This window comes from Sphaeramia orbicularis, chromosome 6, assembly GCF_902148855.1.
Source record: "Sphaeramia orbicularis chromosome 6, fSphaOr1.1, whole genome shotgun sequence".
Lineage (NCBI taxonomy): Eukaryota > Metazoa > Chordata > Actinopteri > Kurtiformes > Apogonidae > Sphaeramia > Sphaeramia orbicularis.
In genome coordinates, this window is record NC_043962.1 from 11,309,249 (window position 1) to 11,334,436 (window position 25,188).

A 25,188-nucleotide genomic window follows, 5' to 3' on the forward strand; every position below is an offset into this window, starting at 1 on the left:
GTTCAGGGGGTTTCTGTTCATTCCACTTCCACACACATCAGCTCCCCCCTCTGGAGAAAACAGCACCAGAGGAACCAGTGTGTGTGTGTGTGTGTGTGTGTGTGTGTGTGTGTGTTTCCTGCACAGACTCCTTCATTTCCTCTCATTTCCTCCTCATCCTCCCTCCTTCGCTGCACTTTATTCTGTGTGAAGTTGAAATCTTCACTTTTGGGCTCCTCATTGATTTATTATTCATCTGCTGTTCTTTTTCTACTGTGTGCTTCCACTTGGAGTTTGGATTGGAACTGGGTTATTGGCTCTGGCAGGGTTTCCACATGCATTCTCTATTTCACACAAACTATGAATTTCTCATGATTCCCCGCTATTTTTCAGTTTTCTTCTTGCTTTTCATCCCTTTCCGTCTGTTTTTTTTTATTTTTTATTCAGATCTCTGTCTTTTCCTGTTACCTGGTCACAGTCTCAAATCTCCAGAGCCCCCCCCCCCACCACCACACCCAGCTCCTTTGGGATTGTAATGTGTCTGCGCTGCATCTTAGTCCCATCATCCCCCAGCAGGAGGCTCCGCCCACTCTGGTTCAGCGTACACCTGGATGATGAAGTCAGTCAAACCTGATGTATGTAGAGTACTGTTTAAAAGGACGAGTATAGTAACAGAATAGAATAAAGTAGAATAGAATAGAATAGAATAGAGCAGAATAGAATAGAATAGTGTAGAATAGAATAGAATAGTGTAGAATAGAATAGAATAGAATAGAATAGAATAGAATAGAATTGAATTGAATTGAATTGAATTGAATTGAATTGAATTGAACTGAATAGAATACTGTAGAGTACAATAGAGCAGAATAGAATAGAATAGTGTAGAATTGAATTGAATTGAATATAATACAGTAGAGTACAATAGAATAGAATAGAATTGAATAGAATTGAACTGGATAGAATACAGTAGAGTACAATAGAGCAGAATAGAATAGACTGGAATTGAATTGAATTAAAATGAATTGAATTGAATACAGTAGAGTACAATAGAATAGAATAGAATAGAATGAAATAGAATAGAAGAGAAGAGAATAGAATTGAATTGAATTGAACTGAATAGAATACAGTAGAGTACAATAGAATAGAATAGAATAGAATAGAATAGAATAGAGTAGAATAGAATAGAATAGAATAGAATAGTGTATTTGTACAAATTATCAGTATCGGGTCAGTATCGGGTCAGTATGGCCGATACCAGCCTGAATTTTACTCGGTATCGGATTGGAATGGAAATTCGTGGTATTGAACATCACTGATGACCACACAATCTGGATATATGTGAAGTGTGTACACGACATAAAAAAACAAACGTTTTATTGGAAACATCAGGTTCTATAAACCACAGTGGTTGTATTTAGTGTGACCTCCCTTTGCACTTAAAATGTTTTTAATATGTGAATTATTGCATTCATTCTCTACTGTTTTCTACCAGGTTTCATTCGACACACGTCAGATGTTTGTAATTGTTTGTGCTTTAAACTACTGACTAGTTATTTTAACCCTTTAGAACACATTTAGTTCGGGTTTTTTTATGTGTCTTTTAAGGTTGTGCACATATTTCATGTATTTTCTTGTTTTACATTAAGAAAAGAGAATGACAGATAAATATGTGCTCATTTCAACCCTGCAAAAACAACAAATCTAGAAGAGAGTTAAGAGTTTTGCACAGAGTCCAAAAGATGAAAAATGTGTAAAACTACTTTTTCGGTGTCCTTTCATGCATTGTAATCCATGCAGTAACGGATAACTCAGATTATAGCAGCATTCCCACTGGTATCATCTGGTGTCGTTCTAATGCGTCTGAAATGTCTGACTGTAACCAGCCTGTCAGTGAACGCAACACCTCAACACTTCCACCACACAGATGAATATCACTGGTCACACACTGACACACAGGGTTATGGCTTCACAACCAGTTTGTCTCCGCAATTATTGCATTACAAACTCTTCTAAATCAAATAAATCAACCTGAAAATAAGAAATATATAAACCGTACTTTTAAAATATTGATATTTGTATTGCACGAGGCACTGCTTTTTAGTCTTATTTGAGTCCAAATCCAATAAAATAGTCAATATATATTATCTTCCTCTCAAATAGTAAGAATTATCCTGTTTTAGTCATTGATTTAATGTCTGAGGAGATGAAAATGTTGCTTGTGTAATGTAATAGTTTTGGTCCTGACTACAGCAAAAACTACACTATAGAAAAGGAAATGTATGTTTGTGGATGCATTCTGCCCTCTAGTGGTACTGAATTAGAAATAAAGGGAAATTACAGGACATTTTTCTCTTGTATTTACTCTGTTTTTCCATGGTTTTGTATCAGTCTGCATCAGATTTATTAAATTTATAGGAGTTGAATTGCTCATCTGTTTTTTTTAAAGTCCAGATTTTACATTTTTTTCATCTGTGAATGGATCATTTTACTCAAATTAACACTATAAATTATATTTTTATCGTGAATGCTGAAGAAAGTCAGTGTTTTCAACTTCTAGAATATTTTTTTTTCTCTTTAATATTTACTAAGTTAATTTAAGACTCATCTTTTTTTTTATTAGTAAGTTGCATAATAAAACATGTGAAAGACATGACAACAAATAATCATAATTACTGAACCATATACATAAGTAAGATGTTTAATACCTGTTCATCCATTATTCCTATCAATACATGTAAATAATTGACGTGAGATACAATTTATCATCTTTTCATGGTCATCAGTTATGACCCATTTGGACGCTCAGAGGCTCCGTAGTTACCATGGAAACGCTGTCATCTTCTACAACATTGATTCACCAGTAAAACCCATGGAATTTGATAAATAACAGTGGCTGAAAATGCTTAGTTTATGCTCAGTTAATGATAGATTTGACTAAAAGAAAGTCACTTTTTCTTCAGTTTTCTTCGTTTTTGATATAATAACCCTCAACTTTAATCTGAGCTTTTATGAATATCTAAATGATCCCTGAATTAAATACAAGAAAATACCTGATTTATGCTGATAAAATGCAAAATACAGAGGATAATATTGAAATAAATGGTGATAAATCACTTAAGAAGGGTTAGATATAAAGAAAATTTCATTTGGGAACCGACATAAAAGTCGCACTGGGTCTTTATAAGTAAGTAAGTAAGTAAATTTTATTTATAGAGCACTTTTCACAGACAGAGTCACAAAGTGCTTTATCAATTCAAATACAATCAATTCAAATCAAAATCAAATCAAGTTAATGGGTTAAATAAAGACCTACATGTACATTTTGAGAATTCTCTGTCAATATAAAGACAATAACTCTTTTTTTTTTTCTTTCTTAGTAGACATCCAGACCACATCTGTCTTCTGTCCACCTCTGATCAGCTCCAGTGCAGGTTTTGGAACCAGTGGCTCAGTTTGTCCCTGTTCTGGTGTCATCCTTATGTTCCACAGATCTACATGGGTTCTACCAGGGTCCTCAGACCTGTGGTCCCAGGATCAGGGTTAGCGTCAGGGCAACATTTCAGAACATAAGAACATGAGGCTGAGGGTTAACAGGACTGAGGAGTATATGATCCTGGGAACAGAAGAACCTAGAGCTCCAAAGAAACATAGAAACACACAAACATAGGACACTGAATATACAGTGGAGGAAAAAAGTGTCCAGACACCCTTAAAATTTTACACAATCTAAACTATTATCATGAAATTTTGCCAAAGAATAAACTAAATAAATGCAAAAGGAGCTTTAAAACAACAACATGAACGGTGTAAAAAGAAAACAATGATATAATCAATGCAACAACGTAAAAGACAAGATCAAAACCACATCAAATATAGAAAGCATACAGGGTGGGGAAGCAAAATTTACAATGAACATTTAGTTGTTTTTTCTCAGCAGGCACTACATCAATTGTTTTGAAACCAAACATATACTGATGTCATAATCATACCTAACACTATTATCCATACCTTTTCAGAAACTTTTGCCCATATGAGTAATCAGGAAAGCAAACGTCAAAGAGTGTGTGATTTGCTGAATGCACTCGTCACACCAAAGGAGATTTCAAAAATAGTTGGAGTGTCCATAAAGACTGTTTATAATGGAAAGAAGAGAATGAGTATGAGCAAAACTATTACCAGAAAGTCTGGAAGATACTATTAAAGAAGAATGGGAGAAGTTGTCACCCCAATATTTGAGGAACACTTGCGCAAGTTTCAGGAAGCGTGTGAAGGCAGTTATTGAGAAAGAAGGAGGACACATAGAATAAAAACATTTTCTATTATGTCAATTTTCTTGTGGCAAATAAATTCTCACGACTTTCAATAAATTAACTGGTCATAGACTGTCTTTCAATCCCTGCCTCAAAATATTATAAATTTTACTTCCCCACCCTGTAAATGTACAAGTGACGTTGAAAAAAAATTCCTAGCACAAATATCTGCACTTTCTCCCCCTCATATTGTCCAAACAGTTTTAGTTTCACATTTTTTTCCATCACATCAGGATCAGTTTCTTTCTTTTTTATTCTCTTCATTGAAAGAAGTTAGGTTTTTACAAAAACTGAAAAATTAGACAAATGCATACAAACTATATACATCTAAACAGTGGGTGTAGAGAACAATAAAAACATTTACAGCAGCTCAATATTGCCTTCAGAGTAAAGAATCAGTAAATAGAAAAACAAAAACACATTTCCTTCAGTTAGAGGAGTTTGATTCCATATTCATGCAGTCATCTCAGCAAAATTGGGTCTCAAAGGCCTCACATATTTCACCCATCACTCCGAGTGTTGCACAAAAAAACTATAACACACAACTAATTTAATTCCCCTGGGGTCAATAAAGGATTCTGATTCTGATTCTGATTGAAATGCATGGGGTGTCCAAAACTTTTTTTCCACCACTGTAAAAACTGAAACTGGGAATTTAGGATCCTAAGAACATATAACACTGGAAACTGAGAACTCCTAGAACCCTGAGAGAATACAACTGTGGCTACTGTCAGAACATAGAACATTATGAAGTTAAGGCTGAAGGAACATAAGGAGCTGAATATCCAGAGAACAGGTCTGTCTGCTTCAAACTGAACATACAGTCAAGGAAAAAATTATTAGACCACCCTTGTTTTCTTCAGTTTCTTGTTCATTTTAATGCCTGGTACAACTAAAGGTACATTAGTTTGGACAAATATAATGATAGCAACAAAAATACCCCATAATAGTTTAATTTCAGAGCTGATATCTGTGCATTTTCCATGGTTTTCTTGATAATAATCAAAATCACTTCAGTTCTTCCATCATTATCTATGGCATTGTACTGGCAAAAACAGTGCTTTTAGACATTCCATGTGTCCTTTTCTGTCTGTTTTAGTCACATGATACACACAGGAGTTAGTATTTGATTGCATAACTATTGTGTTTGATGATTTTTGATGGTCTAATAATTTTTTCCACGACTGTACAATATCTACTGTATGTGAGCTGATAAACTGAAACAAAGAATAAGTTCGAAAAATGTCAGAGTTTCTGTGGTCAGGGTTCGTACACATTTTTCAAGGTCAAATTCAAGGACTTTTAAGGGTCATTTTCAAATTTTTCCAGCACAGAACCTTATCACTGGGATAAAATATGTATCTACAGGAATACATATACTCAGGATTATTTTTTTTCACTTTTTATCATGTGTTATGCAATAAACATCTTAAATTATTTTTTCTTAATAGCATAAAGTTACCAGGATAATGTAATAACCAAAATCACTTCAGTTCTTACATTAATATCTTTGTCATTGTACTGACAAAAACAGTGCTTTTAGGCATTCCTTGTTTTCTTTTCTGTCTGTTTTAGTCACATGATACACACAGGAGTTAGTACTGGATTGCAGAACCATTGTTTTTGATGACTTTTGATGGTCTTATAATTTTTTCCGTGACTGTTTTATCAATCAATCAAACTTTATTTCTATAGCACTTTTCATACATGTTACATGCAGCACAAAGTGATTCACAACAAAACCCCCCACTGTCCCACGGTTGCAAATAAAAATACAAGCAACAAAGTAAAATTTACAGTAAGAGTTTAATTAAAAGCTAGCCTAAAAAGATAAGTTTTAAGTTTACTTTTAAAAATATGAACACTCGCAGCGGACCTCAGGTCCTCAGGTCGGCTGTTCCATAGTTTGGGGCCATAAAAGCTGAATGAGGCCTCACCATGAGTCTTAGTGTGGACTCTCGGAACAGTTAAGAGATTACTACCTGAGGACCTGAGGGTCCGAGGGGGCTCATATGTTAAAAGCAAATCAGATAAATAAATAGGGCTAAGACCGTTAAGAGTTTTAAAAACCAATAAAAGCACTTTAAAATTGATCCTGAAGCTCACAGGAGCCAGTGCAGAGACCTGAGCACTGGTGTTACATGCTCTCTCTTTCTGGTCCTCGTCAGCAGTCGGGCTGCAGAGTTCTGGAGCAGCTGCAGCGGTGCAATGGTCTTCTGGGGAAGACCAGAAAGGAGAGCGTTACAATAATCAATTCGACTTGTGACAAAAGCATGTATCAAAGTCTCTGCACTGACTCGAGAGAGAAATGGTCGTACTCTGGCAATATTTTTTAAATGATAAAAACCAGTTTTGGTGACAGACCTGATGTGTGGCTCAAAGCTAAGCTCACAATCTAGTAAAACACCCAGACTTTTAACCCTCTCAGAGGAGCCGAGTGAATGGGTTTGGAGCTTAGCTTTGAGCCTCTCCCTCTGAGCCTCAGGACCAACAATTAAAACCTCAGTTTTGCCCTGGTTGAGCTGGAGGAAGTTTGCTGCCATCCAGGACTTAATATCTAAAATGCAATTAAAAAGGGTGTCGATGGGGCTGAGGTCGTTTAGAGACACGGCAACATAAAGTTGAGTGTCATCAGCATAACTATGAAAGTTAATGCCATGTCTCCTGATGACCTGTCCTAGAGGCAGCATATAAAGGTTTATGAATCTTCTCCAGAGATCATATTTACCAAAATGTTAAATGACTAAATCTACTTGTGTTTTTGTTTTTCTTGGACACATGTGGACTGGCTGCAGAGAACATCATGTCATTTTCTTTGTGTCTCAGTGGACGTAGATGCAGCAGAACCGGTCCGACGGCAGCGTGGCAGCAGAGTCCAACCCCACCTGGATGATGTGGATCCGACCCCAGAGGACTCCACAGAACATGTGGATGTGGGTCCAGATGATGAGGACTATGTCAGTGAGTCCTCAGGGACTGAACAGTAACATGGTGGACAAAAAGAACAAAACGGATGTTCATGTAAAGCAGAAGGACTTTAAAACGATGCTGCATTAGCATTTTCCAAATCACTCCCATCCCAGGAGGCATTTCTGCATCACAATTATAACGCTTGATTTGATTAAAAATAATTATCCACTTATATGCCTTGACAACGCTTTCCATAATTAATGTAGGACTAAGTACCATGTTATATTAAAGACAAAGCCTGGAGAATTGTTGTTTTTCAATGATTGTAAAGGTGTGTAACTTTTAGTGACATCTAGTGGTGAGGGTGCAAACTGCAACTAAAACACATCTTTTCTTTAGTTTTCTGTGTTTTGATAAAATAACCTTTGAATTTACTCTGAGCTCTTCTGATGATGAGGATGATCTCAAGTAGGCCAGACCAGTAAAATAATAAGTTAAAAAAGTCAAATTCCATAATGAAAATATTTGCATCTACAAACTATCCTTTAAAAAATGTGAAGAACATGAACAACCTGAAATGTCTTAAGTGCAATTTTAACAATATTCTGCCTCAGTTTATCATTTACACATGTGCAGTAGAACTTACAGATCACAGTCTGTAGTAGTCAGATTACACATATGCACAAAACATTTAGTAACAGGTAAAATATTGTTAAAATTACACTTACTTGGTAACACTTTATACTAAGTACACACTATGAAGCATTAGTTAAGCATTAACAAATACTGAATTAATCATTTATGAAGCATATTTCTGACATGAATAGTCATTAATATATGGTTTATCAGCAGTTATAAATGTTTCACTCATCATTCATAATCATTCATCATTCAATCATGCAATATGTTTAATAATCTCATGTGCTGTGTCTTTTCTTTCTTAGAATAACTCAGACTTTTGTGAGCCTTTAGGCATTGCCAACCTTTAAATCTCATTTGTAAATGTTTTATATGTCATAGATAGTTCACACTTTAGATGAGCTCACACCATAGACTTAATTAACGAGTAGTAAGTGCTTTATAACTACCTGAAATAATGAATTCCTGCATTAATAACTGTTTATAGGACATCTATTGGAAAAGAAGTTTGTGACTTAGTATAAAATACACACTAACATATTCATTAACCATTAGTGCATGTCTGAAGCATAAATGCACGTCATAACTGGTTTGTAAGAGATGCAATACAAAATGTTTAAATGCCGAATCCGTAATTTATAAAGTGTGAAAATACAATCATTAAGCACATTGTAGATGAGCTTATTAATGATGAGTAAAACATTTATAACTTTGCTTATAAACCATATATTAATGAGTATTCATGTCAGAAATATGCTTTTTAAATGATGAATTCGGTATTTGTTAATGCTTAACTAATGCTTCATAGTGTGTACTGATTATAAAATGTTACCCACTTACTTTTCTTAAGACATTCCAGGTTGTTGATATTTGTTCGGGTTATTCACATTTTTGGTTAAAGTATGGTTTGTAAATGTAATGATTTTCATCTAATTTTACCATTTTACTTTAAAACAAATAGAAAAGTTTGTATTTGTCATTATTTATAGGTTGTCAGGTTATTATTTAACTGGTCTGACCCACTTTAGATCATATTGGCCTGTATGTGCTTGGAAAAATTGGTGTCAAATTTATATAGTTCAGGGGCCACATTCAGCCCAATATGATCTCAAGTGGGTTGGACCCACATAAACATTTAGTAACAGGGAGAGTATCGGTAAAGTATAGAATATTGTTAATCTCTTAAGACATTTCAGGTTATTCACTTTTTGTGAGAGGATAGTTTGTAAATGTAAACATTTTCATGTAATTTTACCTTTTTTACACTAAAACAAACAGGATTATTTATAAGTTATTCTTTGATTATTTTACTGGCTCTGATTCACTTTAGATCATACTGGTCTGAATGTGGAACCTGAATGGAAATGATTTTGACATCCATGATTGTTTATATCTTCAGTGTAATTTTTGCACTTCACAAGCTCATCCCACGGGCACGTTTTGGCCCGGAGGCCATATGTTTAAAGTTTGTGATCTACATTATTAGTAAATAAAACACAGGAAAATACTTGATTTTTAGTGGAAAATACTGAAAATAAAATACTGAATATTAATAAGTGGTTTGAAGTAGTGAAAAATTAATTCAGAAATCACCACAAAAACAGCTCTAGGTCTGTAAGGGTTTAAAAACTTAAGTGTTATAATAAAACACTTGTTGCAGAGGTTTTCAGCGGTGTCAGGGTTACGTAACCTCCTCCTTCTCCTCCTTCTGTCGGTGGTGTGAGTCTGTGCACCACCTCACTGCTGTGGAGTGTCACGTACAGATCTGACTTCCTATTGGTGCTTCGGACAGCATGTTACCTTTCCCCTGGTAGGAAGCCACGCCCCTTTGAGGCTCTGTCTGACTTCCTATTGGTGCTTTGGACAGTATGTTACCTCTCCCCTGGTAAGAGGCCACACCCCTTTGAGGCTCTGTGTGTGTGTGTGTGTGTGTGTGTGTGTGTGTGTAACCACTACTATCCCTGTGTGTGGACTCTGGTCTTTCTCTGCTTGTGTGAGGAGACACACTTTACCACAACTATGGACCAGAGTTTGGTGAGAACGACCTTTAGCTTCCTATTTTTTTTTAAAACTATTCCACTTGATCTCTTCTGTCCTCTGGAGGTCTAAAACTTACTTCCTGTGTTGCTTTTGCAGGTGGTTCCTGCCGTGGTGGCTGTATCTGTGGTGGTTGTGACAGTGCTCTACTTTGTCCTGAACGGTTCCACTGGGGAGAAGAAGAAGAAACTACCAGTGACTCTGCAGGATCCTATGGTCAAATATCCTCTGACTCTTATAGAGAAACAGGTACAGAAGGATGGAGATGCACAGAAACCACACAAACAGGACTGGAGCTACTGGTATTATGGTCACACCTACAGGAGATTATACCCACGGTTTATATTCAAGTTGTTTTTTCAAACTTTAACACATTGTTCTTATCTGTTTATCCTGCTTTGTATTCATATTAACCCTTTATAATAGAAATACTCTGAAATTCAACATTTCAACCTTAGTGTGTTATTGTAGGATCGAACAAAACTTTATACCTTTGGGACATTTTCCAAACATTTTTATTGTCATGTAAAAAATCAAAGTCAGTGAAGTTACCATATTTGGCTTCTTAACCATAAGTAGCCGATATATATGTCAATATCTATCTATCTATCTATCTATCTATCTATCTATCTATCTATCTATCTATCTATCTATCTATCTATCTATCTATCTATCTATCTATCTATCTATCTATCTATCTATCTATCGTTCTATCGTTCTATCTATCGTTCTATCTATCGTTCTATCTATCGTTCTATCTATCGTTCTATCGTTCTATCTATCGTTCTATCTATCATTCTATCGTTCTATCTATCGTTCTATCGTTCTATCATTCTATCTATCTATCTATCTATCTATCTATCTATCTATCGTTCTATCTATCGTTCTATCTATCGTTCTATCGTTCTATCTATCGTTCTATCGTTCTATCGTTCTATCTATCGTTCTATCGTTCTATCTATCTATCTATCTATCTATCTATCTATCTATCTATCTATCTATCTATCTATCTATCTATCTATCTATCGTTCTATCTATCGTTCTGTCGTTCTATCTATCTATCTATCTATCGTTCTATCTATCTATCGTTCTATCTATCTATCTATCTATCTATCTATCTATCTATCTATCTATCTATCTATCTATCTATCTATCTATCTATCTATCGTTCTATCTATCGTTCTATCTATCGTTCTATCTATCGTTCTATCTATCTACACCAGTCGATGGGGGTGGGACCTTTCTGTGTGGGTTCTCTCCTGGTGCTCCGGCTTCCTCCCACCATCCAAACACATGCACTGATAGGTTAATAGGTTTATCTAAATCGCCCATAGATATGACAGTGATTGTTTGTCTCTATATGTTAGCCCTGCGATGAGGGTGTACCCCCCCTTCACCCATAAGTAGCTGGGATAGGCTCCAGTGACCCCTGTGACCCTAGTGAGGATAAAGCGGGTTCAGAAAATGAATGAATATACAAGAATTTGAAAAAAATACAAGAAAAAGCATATGTAATTTAAGAGGAACATGTATTTTAGAACATTAGAACATCAATTGTAGAACATTCCAACAACATAAGTGCTGATCCAGACACCAAAATATATAAAAATATGACAAAAGACACTAAAGTGCACACAAAAATGCTAGAATACACTAAAATGCACCAGAAATATGATTGAATGCACAAAAATCTACAAAAAAAAAATAGAATACATTAAATTACACACAAAAAATGCTGGAATACACTCAAATGCATAAGAAATGTGGTAGAATACACAAAATCTACAAAAAAAAAAAAAAAAAAAATAGAATACACCAAAATACATACAAAAAATGCTAGAATACACAAAAATCTACTGTCCACATTCATATTATCCCTTTGAACATCATTCCTTACATTAGTATCATTACTTCATGGTGCCTAACATATATAGTATTTAGTATTGTAGCATTGCAGCATGTTTCATTTTCCTTTTGCCGTGTTTGTGGAGTATCAAATTTAAAGACCATGCAATTTCTCATTTACTTTAAATTAACTCTGGTTTATATTCAGACATGGTTTGCAAATTTCATATATTTTAACACTCAATATGAAACAGAAGCTAGAAAAAGGAAGTGTATAGTCGCAGAAAAAATTATTAGACCATCAAAAGTTATCAAAAATAATGGTTATGCAATCCAGTACTAACTCCTGTGTGTATCATGTGACTAAAACAGACAGAAAAGAAAACATGGAATGCCTAAAAGCACTGTTTTTGTCAGTACAATGCCATAGATATTGATGTAAGAACTAAAGTGATTTTGGTTATTATCAAGAAAACATGGAAAATGGATAGATATCAGCTCTGAAATTAAACTACTATGAGCCATTTTTGTTGTTTTCATTATATTTGTCCAAACAATTGTACCTTTAGTTGTACCAGGCATTAAAATGAACAAGAAACTGAAGAAAACAAGGGGTGGTCTAATAATTTTTTCCGCAACTGTGCAACCCCACATGGCCTGTTTAGATATAAATGGTTTATTTTATCATGAAAACACAGTGATTCTTATTTTTGTCTGTTTATACACTGGTGAGAATATAAATATGAAACTCTGGGCTGTTAAGGTTATTTATTTATCAGGTTGTTCCAGCTTTATATTGAAAGGATACAAGGTTCAAACTGAATAACAATAACATTAACTGCATGGTTTTTGTGTTTTTTTATTGATGCGCCTTTGTATGAAATGACGTATGATGTCTCCAGAATACTTGTAAATACAAATCCATGCTCTTCCAGGTTCCATGGAACCAGTTTAAACAAGTATAAATAACATCATGTCCTTGTTTTTGTTTTGTTTGTTTTGTCCTTCAACAGGAAATCAGCCATGACACAAAAAAATTTCGCTTTGGCCTTCCCTCCTCAGATCATATCCTTGGACTGCCAGTGGGTATGGAACACTTCTGTTCTGTCTAGTTCTGTTCTGTTCTTTTCTGTTCTGTTCAGTCTAGTTCTGTTCTGTTCCATTCTGTTCTGTTCCATTCTTAAACTGGTTCTCCTCTCCTGCAGGTCAACATGTGTACCTTTCAGCTAAAGTTAACGGTTCTCTGGTGGTCAGAGCCTACACTCCAGTGTCCAGTGATGAGGACCAGGGATATGTGGACCTAGTGGTAAAGGTAAGATGAAGATGAAGATGATGATGATGATGATGATGATGATGATGATGATGATGGTGATGATGATGGTGATGATGGTGATGATGATGGCGATGATGATGATGGTGAGGAGGAGGATGATGATGATGATGATGACGATGATGATGATGGTGATGATGATGATGATGATGATGGTGAGGAGGATGATGATGATGATGATGATGGTGATGATGAGGAGGAGGAGGAGGAGGATGAAGATGATGATGATGGTGATGGTGACAATGATGATGATGATGATGATGGTGAGGAGGATGATGATGATGGTGATGATGATGATGATGATGATGAGGAGGATGATGATGATGGTGATGGTGATGATGATGATGAGGAGGATGATGATGATGGTGATGATGATGATGATGATGGTGAGGATGATGATGATGATGATGATGATGGTGATGATGATGAGGAGGAGGAGGATGAAGATGATGATGATGATGATGAAGAAGACGATGAAGAAGATGATGATGATGATAATGAAGAAGATGATGATCATGATGATGATGATGATGGTGATGGTGACAATGATGATGATGATGATAATGATGGTGATGGTGACAGTGACAATGATGACGGTGACAATGATGATGATGATGAGGAGGAGGAGGATGAAGATGATGGTGATGATGATGATGATGAAACAAACAAAACACTAAACACTGATCATAAATCACTTAAGAAAAGTTAAATATAAAGAACAAATATTTTGGAACTGCCATAAAAATAGCACTGAGTCTTTATGGGTTAATACTGTGATAAGAATTAAACACATGACTAAACAATCTATCAAAGTATTTTAAATAATATAGTACTTTTATCAAAGGTTCAATATAAGATCCACATGTTTGTACACTTAAACAAAACATGAACTTGATGCTCTCAGTTTTATAAATGCTACTAAAGTTCACCTTCACTTGCCAAGATCCAGTATGTGTGGGAAAAAAAAAACGTTATTTATTCACTCCTCCTTTGGTTATTGTGTTTTGTGTGTCCTTGAGCAGCTCAGTTATTACTAACCGATGACTGGAAATGAAGTCAGAACGCCTAGTGCACATGTTCATTCTGTTAAAGTATGTATCATATGAAAAAACTTACACCACCACAAAATCCACCACAAAAACAAATATTTTGTGGTGGATTCAGGGATCAAGCTTTAACCCATAAAGACCCAGCGCTACTTTTGTGTCAGTTCCCAAATGAATTTTTCCTCTATATTTGACCTTTTTTTAAGTGATTTATCACCATTTACTGTAATATGATCCTCTTTATTTAAAGTTTTTTTCAGTGTAAATCATCTATTTTCCTATATTTAATTCCCTGATCATGTAGATGTTCATTAAAGCTCAAAGTAAATTCAAAGGTTATTGTATCAAAACTCCATGAGTTTTACTGGTGAAGCAATGTTGTAGAAGATGACGGTGTTTCTACGGTAACTACGGAGCTTCTGAACGTCCAAATGGGTCATATCTGATGACCATGAAAAGATGACAAACTGTATTTTACACCAGTTATTTACGTGTATTGATAGAATTAGTGGATCAACAGGTATTAACCCTTTCATGCATGAATTATGAGAACGTTAGTCAGGAATTTTTACCTGAGTGTTTTTATTTCTCTTTAGGCATGAAAAAACAATGCGATTAAATGCCTTTTAAGGAACCTTTTTTTTTGTGACATTACAAAAATGTCCACTCACCTGGACACCATGTTTAATTTTTAAAGCAAAGAAACATGTATTTAAAATGCAATATCAGAAAGTGATATACTATGTGAAAACTATGAAATAAAAACATTTTTCATGCAGCTAATCTGAAGTTTTCTCACATTTTAATATATTCTAACACGAGTTATTACTTACTTAATGGAGATAATATAAAAATCATTTGTTCCTTGTGCCAGTATGAACATATCCAGAAAATTTCAACAAAATCAATTAGCAATTCATTTACCCACAAACATGTTACTGCAGATCAGGTTTACCAAGAAAAGCAAAGTTACAGTATTGGCATGAATGTCAGTGTATGAGATGGTGCTGTGTTGGCTGATATGGAACTAAAACAACAAAACCCAGGAATATACAAGAGAACAGCTGGAGAATAGGTGTCCAATGTAGGGACCAGTATGCATGAAAGGGTTAAACAGTTTAGATCAGTAGGTGGTTTGGGTTGCTGGTGGCTGTTTGGGTCTTTATGGGTTAAATTTTACAACTTAGCAACGCAACAGCGACTTAATGTCAGATAAACTGAATGAAGTTAAGTGATTTCATTTCATTTTTGTGAAATAAAAAATGTTAAAGTGTTGTGTGTGTGGTTTTCCTTGTTCAGGTTTACTATAAGAACGTCCACCCGTCCTACCCTGAGGGAGGGAAAATGTCTCAGTACTTGGACAACATGTCCATCGGAGACGCCATCGACTTCAGAGGACCCAATGGACTGTTGGTGTACAAGGGCAATGGTATCAGCTGTTCATGTCTGTTTAAAAGGCATATACAGGGTGTCCCATAAGTCTCCATACACAGGAAAAATAAACGTTTCTTGACATAAACCATTTTTATTTATATAATATGCTCTATATGACTGCCATTTTGTCGGGAACACATTTCAATGCGTGTCCTCCACTGCTGAAGAACTATAAAGAAGAAATATAAAGAAATACATGTTAGAACCATATGTATTATGTCTCCTGTGTATGGAGACTTATGGGACACCCTGTAGAATGATCAAAAAACACTCGGATTTTCAGTTCAATACTTGACTTCACCAGCAGATGGTGCTGTGGGTCAGTGTCTGAGATGGTGTAGACAAGCAGGAGTCCTAAAAAACACTTTCAGCTCCTCACATATTTTATCTACAGGGTGTCCCATAAGTCTCCATACATAGGAGACATAATACATTCCATACATATATGGTTCTAACGTGTATTTCTTTATATTTCTTCTTTATAGTTCTTCAGCAGTGGAGGACACGCATTGAAATGTGTTCCCGACAAAATGGCAGTCATATAGAGCATATTATATAAATAAAAATGGTTTATGTCAAGAAACGTTTATTTTTCCTATGTATGGAGACTTATGGGACACCCTGTATATCTAGTCTGCTTCATATTCATATATAATTCCTCTTATATTCTGTACATGCTGATACTATATACTGTAAATAATTTTTATTGTTTAGTCTTAGTGGTAGTAAAGCATTACAGCACATATTTCAAAACTTTACTATTGTTACGTTAATATTTGTGTGAATGATCTGAGGCTGACACTGCATTTAGAAGGGTTTATGGAGTATCAAATATAATTAACACGTACTGTTTCCTGCCTTTTTCATTTATTATCAGGCCACCACTGCTATAAAGTCCTTCTAGCCTAGAAAAATGCAAAAAAAAAAAAAAAAAAATGGATAAATAAATAAATACCGTGTTTTGTTCCCATTTCTATAAACAAACTAAACAAATAATATTTTTTCCACCTATATTTTATTTTACTTAGTCATCTGCTAATTTATTCATTACTTTAGTATAATGTACATTTTATGCTAATTTATATTTTTATTCATAAATCAAACTTTTACCATTTTAAACTGTAATTCATCTGCGTAGGCTGGTTGTGTATTTTATTTTATTTTATTTTATCATGTACTATCTCATTCATTAGTTGAGTATAATATAGATTTTAGGCAAATTTATATTTTTATTCATAAATCAATCATTTATTGTTATTTTTTTTTCCAACTATATAACATTTATTGTTTTATACTGTAATTCATCTGTGTAGGCTTTCTGTGTATTTTATTAAATTTTATTTTTATTATTATTTTATCATCTCCCTCGTTCATTAGTCATGTATAATATAGATTTTATGCTCATTTATATTTTTATTCATAAATAAATTTTGTTACTGTTTTATACTGTAATTCATTTGTGTAGCTTGCTGGGGGTTTTGTTTTTTTTTTTTTTTTGCCATTGTGAAGAGGATTTTCTGTCATCAGAAATAAAGTATTCTGGTTCTGGTTCTGATTCTGGTTCTAGTTCTGATTCTGAAAACATATTCTGTTCTTATTCAGGTCAGTTCTCCATTCGTCCTGACAAGAAGGCGGAGCCAAAGGTTCGGAAGTTTAAACATGTTGCAATGATCGCTGGAGGAACAGGTTGGTCTAAAGTCCTCTTACACTCCCCTTAAATGATTGTCAAGTACAGTAAAAGTATTTTTGTTTTATCACCTGGACTGTGTTTGTGTGTTTATGGAACTGAAAAGATGAAGATGTGTTTTTGTGGCTTTTCCCAAACTTAACCCATAAAGACCCAGTGGTACTTTTGTGTCGGTTCCTAAATTGATTTTTCTCCATATTTAACATTTCTTAAGTGATTTATCACCATTTATTGTAATATTATCTGATTTATTTTGGGGGTTTTTTCTGTGTAAATCATGTATTTTCCTATATTTAACCCTATAACACCAAATGTATCATATTTGATGCATGAGTTTTGAAGCCCTCTACATGATCAGTGTGATTTTTTTTTCTTGAAAAACCTGATGTATACAATTGGATACATGCAATACACAGATAATCCACCAGGGGGAGGAATTCATTTACCAGAGGCATTTCCAGTGACACTACAAGATTAAATTAATGAGGAAGGAGGCAAAACTTTGACAATTTTGAAAAGGAATTACCAATTTGTTAGACATGTTTGTGCTATAATATGTTTTTGTTTGTTTAAAAATAAGATATAGATGGATCAAATATGATCCAAAATTGAAACTCATACATGGAAATTGATGTTTGAAAAAAACATTTGGGGATTATTCAGAAGGACCAATAAAGGCTCCAGTTTCAAAGAACTGGAATTTTCTGTCAATGATTTAATGGTTCAGGCTTTACGGGGATAAATGACTGGTCATGTAGATCACAGGTGTCAAACATGTGGCCCGGGGGCCAAATCTGGCCCGCCAAAGGTTCCATTCCGGCCCGCAGGATGAAACTGCAAAAATGAACCTGAATAGTCCAGGTTGTCCAAATCATTTTGGTTCAGGTTCCACATACAGACCAATGTGATCTACAGTAAAAACAACAACACAATAACCCATAAATAATAACAACTACAAATTTTCTTTTTGAAAAATTATGTGGAAAAAATTTAAGTGAAAAAAAATAACATTACACTGTGAAAATATTTACATTTACAAAATTCTTCTTTCACAATAAAATGCAAATAAATACATAAATAAAAACAAAGATGAACAACTTGAAATGTGCAATTTGAACAATATTCTGCCTGTTACTGAATGTTTTGTGCATTTATGGATCCACTGTGATCTGTAGTTGTGTTAATAATAAGAGCTGGAATATTGTAGAAATTGTTCAAATTTTAGTTCCAAACTCCAAAAACAATATTCTGTCTGTTACCAAATGTTTATGTAACACTGTGTATAATGTACAATATATAAATAATAAGTCGAGGCATAATGTTGTTAAAATTGCACTAATTTTTCAAATGAAATTTCTTTTTTTGTAAAATGTAAATATTTTCATAATTTCATTGGTTTTTTTCATTGGGTTTCAAAAAGAAAAACTTGGATTTATTATTATTTATAGGGTGTTAAGTCATTATTTTACTGGTCTGGCCCTGCTCGAGATCAAATTGGGCTAAATATGACCCCTGAACGAAAATGAGTTTGACAGCCCTGATGTAGACCTTCATTAAAGCTCAGATTAAAGTTCATGGTTATTGTATCAACAACAGAGAAAACTGTAGAAAAAGTGAATTTTTCATCAAAATATATCGTTAACTAAACCAAAAAACAAGTGTTTACAACCACTGTCATTGATCCAACTCCTTGGGTTTTACTGGTGAATCAATGTTGTAGAAGATGATGGTGTTTCCATGGTAACTACGGAGCCTCTGAACGTCCAAATGGGTCATATCTGCTGACCATGAAAAGATGAATAACTGTATTTTACACTAATTATTTACAGGTATTAAACAGTTTAGATCAGCAGATGCTTTTGGTCTCCAGTGGATGTTTGGGTTTTTATGTGTTAATAAAACTGTTTTCTGGTCATTTCTCTGTCGGCCCATCACTGACAGTAACACCTTATAGAAGAATCAGAAACAGCAGCTTTTCTCCACCATCATCAGCCTCTAAAAAGACACACACCTCCCTCTGAGACTCACTTTAATGTCTTTTTCCATCCCAGGTATCACTCCGATGCTGCAGTTAATCCGCAGGATCACAGCCGACCCCTCCGACAACACCAAGTGCTCCCTCATATTTGCCAACCAGGTCAGTTCAGTACTCTGGGAAATCTCCTACTGTGTGTTATTGTTGAAAAGTGTCCATGTGTATGAAGTAAAACAGCCTCTGGAGAAATAAAATCCTTTTCACTCGTTCCATCTCAGACTGAGAAAGATATTCTACTGCGAGAGGAGCTGGAGGAGGTGAAGAAGAAGCACCCTGAGGTCAACCTGTGGTTCACACTGGACAGACCTCCACAAGGTAAACCATGTCTGTTAGTGTCGACAAGGAATCAGAACCACTTTATGATAAGAAAATCAATAGATAAATAGTTTGAGAATAGCCCATAAAGACCCGGCGCTACTTTTATGTCAGTCCCCAAATGGATTTTTCTTTCTATTTAACATTTATTAAATAATAGTGATTTATCTCCATTTATTACAATATTATCCTCTGATATTTTGCATTTTTTTAGTGTAAATCAAATATTTTCAGCCTCATTATCCTTTGTATTTTCAGTTTTTTCAGTGTAAAGCAGGTATTTTCTTATATTTAATTCACTGATCATGTAGATGTTCATTAAAGCTCAGATTAAAGTTGAGGGTTATTATATAAAAAACAGAGAACAGAAGGGACAAAAAGCACGAGGTGGTGAGTCATGAAGTGGTCTTCCTGAATCGGTGTCACATGACCAACCTAACGTAACTCGATTGGCTGGCTGTCGGTTCAACTTGAGATAGAATCAATTGCTTATCCTTGGTGTCCCAGATGTGTGATCTGAATTTTTTTGCATCTGAAATTTTTTTATTCTAAATGTATGAACATAGTTAAATTGAAAGACAAAAAATTCAGATATTTAATTTCAGTGCAAAAATACTTCATTGCTAGAAATTCAATGGCTTTTATAATTCAAAACCTGATGAGACAGATTTACTTCCATAGCATGGGTTCAATCTGCATCTGCACAGCTCAGTGCCACTAAATATCACACCTACTCAATCTCCAAAATGACTTCTTAACTTTACATTTTTTCATATTTTGCATGTAAAAGATGAAGTCTTTGTCACTAGTGAGTATTATATGAGTGCTTAAAGCTGTTCTTCTGGATCCGCTGCTGAATATTCAGAGAAACAAACCACACAAAGACTCGTCGACTCAAGGAAAATCCCCGCAGGCCAAACAGACAGACTCTACTTCCAACAAGGTGTTCCAGTCGCTCAGCAGAACGTTCACGTCTTCATTTGCATAATCCCTCAAACAAACTCAAATTAATGAGTGTGATAATGTTGCGTAATCTCCTGAGTGGGCCTGGTATTCCGTCTGCTAACGTTTCCATTAGTTCCACACAAAAACAGAAAGACGTCGTCGCTTGATCATTCTTCATCAGACGAGGTGTTCTTCTTGCTCTGATTTGGTCGCCTCTGAGGAGTGATGACTATCAGTAGATGAAAGCACAAGTGGAAGCTTCGTGTTAACTACCAGCTCAAATCTTTATCTTCCCCCGGAGACGAAAAAACTAAGCAGATAATTTCATTACTGTTTAAATTCCGTCTTTGAATGTCACGTCTTTTTATCTCCTTTTGGTCTTCCTCACCCTTCACTGCTAAGCTTCCCTCCGCCGAGGCACCAAGGGAAGAGAGATTAAACAGAAAATGATAGAAGCAATAAGGTTTAATTCTGTGTTTAGTGTTTAGAGAGAGAGAGGAAAGTGGGAATCAAAGAGAACTGTCCATGAATTCAACTGCTTTTTCAGGAGGATGATGGTGCAATTTCCAATTTGCCTGGAAATTTACTAAAAATCATGTCAAATACTGAACCCATGTAAGAAAAATTAAATAATAACATATTCTATATTAATCCATAAAGACCCACTGCTACTTTTGTGTCAGTTCCCAAATGAATTTTTCTCTCTATTTCACCTTTCTTATGTGGTTTATCATTAACCCTTTCATGCTTGAATTATGAGAACCTTAGTCAATATTTTTTTCTTGAGTGTTTTTATTCCTCTTTAGGCATGAAAAAAAAATGCAATTGAATTTTTTTTTAATGAATCTATTTTTTGTCGAGTTACAAAAATGTCCACTCAGCTGGACACCATGTGTTTAATTTTTGAAGCAAAGAAACATGTATTTAAAACTCATCAGAAAGTGATAAACTGTGTGAAAACTATGAAATAAAAACATTTTTAATGCCGCTAGTCTGACGTTTTCACACATTTTATCATACTCTAATACTAGTCATTACTCATTTCATGAAGGTAATATCCTCCTGAGACCCAGGAAACTGACAATTTATATATATAATATAATAGCTTTTTTTTTCTTGATTGGAATCTGCATAATGCAAGTTTTTTCAGATACATTTTAAAAATCATTTTTATTTATTTATTGATTTTTTAAATGGAATGTCCTTTGCAATGGACAGCATTTAAGTTAAATTGTCAAACTTTTGTCACCTATAGAAGACAAAATGCATTGCTGGGTCTGAGGAGGTTATGCAACAACAACAAAAAAATTGTTTCAGAAAACTGTTAATTACAGTCTAATAACAATTAGCAACTGATTTCCACTAAACCATGTTACTGCAGATCAGGTTTATCATGAGCAGCAAAGTTACAATAATTGTATGAACTGCAGTGTATGGGATGGTGCATGAGCGTCCACTGCGTTGGCTGATATGGAACTAAAACAACAAAACCCATGAATATACAAGAGAACAGCTGGAGAAGAACTGTCCACTGGAGTGACCACTGTGCATGAAAGGGTTAATAATTACAATTTTCTCCTCTATTTTGAACATTTTCTAGTGAAAATCAGGTATTTTCCTATATTTAATTTACTGGTCAAGTAGATGTTCATAAAAATTCTGATTAAAGTTGAAGGTTATTATATCAGAAACAGAGAAAACTGAAGAAAAAGTGACTTTTTCAGTAAAATATATTATTAACTGAACACAATCCCAGTGTCTCCATCCACTGTCATTGACCCAACCCCATGAGTTTTACTGGTGAATCAATGTTGAGGAACAGGGGTGTCAAACTCATTTCCTTTCGGGGGCCACATTCAGCCCAATTTAACCCTTTCATGCATGAATTATGAGAACCTTAATCAAGATTTTTTTTTTTTTTCCTGAGTGTTATATTTCCTCTTTAGGCATGAAAAAAACAATGTGATTGAATTTTTTATAGACCTATTTTACATGGAGTTACAAAACTGTCCTCTCAGCTGGACACCATGCATTTTAATCATTATCATTATTATTATTATTATTATTATTATTATTATTATTATTATTAATTTATATGTATTTTTTTATTTTTTATTTTTTTCAATTTAACCTTTATTTAACCAGGTAAGTTAGTTGAAAACTGATTCTTATTTACTGAGAGAATGAGCAGCATTACAGATTGAATGCACAAATGAAAATGTATATTTGAAGCAAAGAAATATGCATTTACTGACATACTGTGTGAAAACTATTTAAAAAAAAAAAAATCAGTGCTGCTAATCTGATGTTTTCTCACATTTTAACATATTGTAATACTCGTTATTACTTACTCAGATAATATGCAACAAAAAACAACAACTTAAAAAAAAAAGTTAATTACAGTTTAATAACAATTAGCAATTAATTTTCATTCAAATATGTTACTGCAGATCAGGTTTATCAAGAACAAGAAAGTTAAGGTAATGGTATGAACTGCAGCGTATGGGATGATGCAGAAATGTCCACTGTGTTGGCTGATAAGGAACTAAAACAACAAATCCATGAATATACAAGGAAACAGCTGTAGAATAACTGTCTACTGTAGTGACCGCTATGCATGAAAGGGTTCATCTAAAGTGGGCTAGACCAGTAAGATAATAGTGTGATAGCCAGTAAATAATGACAACTCCAAATCGTTTTAATGCAAAAAATAGCATTCAATTATACCAATATTTACATTTACAAACTATCCAAACAAAAAGGATGTGAATATCCTGAAAGTAATTAAACTTATGAAAATTTAAGTAGAATTTTATCAATATTATGCCTCGACTTACCATTTATACTTGTGCATTATGGATCAGTTCTACAGCGGCACTAAACGTTTAGTAACAGGCGGAATATTGTTAAAATTGCACTTAATTCTCTGTAGACATTTCCCGTTGTTCATATTTGTTCAGGTTATTCACGTTATTGTTAAAGGATGGTTTCTTAATGTAAATATTTCCATATTTTAATGTTTTTTGCACTAAAACAAAGAGAAAAAAAATTGGTGTTGTCATTATTTATAGGTTATTATGATACTATTTTTGAGTTTGATGCCCTAACTTGCACTTTCCAAATTCATCCCGCGGGCCGGATTGGAACCTTTGGCGGGCCGGTTTTGGCCCCCGGGCCACATGTTTGACACCTGTGTTGTAGAAGATGATGGTGTTTCCATGGTAACGACAGAGATTCTGAATGTCCAAATGGGTCGTATTTGACCCCGCTAAAGACCCAGTGCTACTTTTGTGTCTGATCCCAAATAAATTTTTCTCTATATTTAACCTTTCTTAATTGATTTATCACAATTCATGATAATATTATTCTCTGTGCCTTCTGTTTTTCAGTGTAAATCAGGTATTTTCCTTTATTTAATTCACTGATCATGCAGCTGTTCAGTAAAGCTCAGATTAAAGTTGAGGATGATTATGTCAAGAAGAGAAAAAAAATGAAGAAAAGGTGACTTTTTCAGCAAAATATATCGTTAACTGAACCAAAAAACAAGTGTTTACAACCACTGTCATTGATCCAACTCCACGTTTTTTACTGGTGAATCAATGTTGTAGAAGATGACAGTGTTTCCATGGTAACTACGAAGCCTCTGAGCGTCCAAATGGGTCATATCTGATGACCATGCAAAGACGACAAACTATATTTTACACCAATTATTTACATTTATGGATAGAAATATTAGATCAACAGGTATTAATCATTTTAGATCAGTAGATGCTTTCAGTTTCCAGTGGATGTCTGGGTCTTTATGGGTTAAACCAGTATAAATCTGTCTGTGTTTGTCTTATCCTCCAGACTGGAGCTACAGTTCAGGGTTTATAAACCATGAGATGATCGAGGAACACCTCCCTCCTCCGTCCAATGACGTCCTTGTTGTCCTTTGTGGTCCTCCACCGATGATCCAGTACGCCTGTCTGCCCAACCTGGACAAACTGGGATATAAAACAGACAATATATTTGCATACTAGTGATAGGTTTACCTTTGGAACTGCTTATTTTCATTAAAAAAATATCACAAACAGAGCTTTGTTTGTGGAGGTTGGTGTCATTCTGTCCAAAATCAGTGTCCTGTGTTGGTCTGATGATGATATTTTGTATTTTGTGGCCAATATGTACAACTCTGTGAAATAAAAATGTAATACTGTGTTGGTCCTGACTTGTTTAAACATTTCTCTTAAATGGTGAGCTGTAAGACAGACTGAGCAGATAAGATCAAGATCAAATGTGTTACTGAAATAAAACAGATTGTATATTGTGCAAAAGTCTTGTTGTTTGTTTCAGGGTTGAAATGAGCAATGAAATTTATTTCTCATTCTCTTTTCTTCAGATACAACAAGAAAATATGTACACAGCTTTAAAAGACACACAAAAAACTGGACTAAATGTGTTTAAAGTCATTCTTTATTGTGACCTCTGACCCCATGACAAGAAACAGCGCAAACCATTAAAAACATCGGACATCAGTTGAATGAAACTTGGTATAAAACACCAGAAAACATCTCATATTGTCTGAATAAAAGGGTTAAGAATGTGTTAAGTGCAAAGGGAGATCACACACACAAAACAGGTAAGGTCTTATTGCAGTGCTATGATTTTCCACAGCGTACATTATTTATCTAAAC

General features: G+C 34.6%; 2 protein-coding genes across 2 annotated transcripts in view; both read left to right on the forward strand.

The window, feature by feature from the left end:
* LOC115421120 (ovochymase-2) overlaps positions 1-7,494 on the forward strand; it is a 60,591-nt gene extending 53,097 nt beyond the window's left edge. The window contains exon 16 of the mRNA XM_030136845.1: positions 7,116-7,494. Within this exon, the coding sequence (XP_029992705.1) occupies positions 7,116-7,276 (161 nt within the window). The 3' untranslated portion in view covers positions 7,277-7,494. The remainder of the gene's footprint in view (positions 1-7,115) is intronic.
* A 2,232-nt stretch (positions 7,495-9,726) lies between these two features.
* Positions 9,727-24,716, forward strand: cyb5r2 (cytochrome b5 reductase 2). Its single transcript, XM_030136733.1, has 9 exons — positions 9,727-9,872; positions 9,975-10,124; positions 12,734-12,806; positions 12,926-13,032; positions 15,396-15,525; positions 17,133-17,216; positions 19,269-19,354; positions 19,471-19,567; positions 24,362-24,716. Exons 1-9 carry the CDS (start codon positions 9,858-9,860, stop codon positions 24,532-24,534), a joined length of 915 nt encoding a protein of 304 aa, XP_029992593.1. The 5' UTR covers positions 9,727-9,857; the 3' UTR covers positions 24,535-24,716.
* The last annotated feature ends 472 nt before the right edge of the window (positions 24,717-25,188 follow it).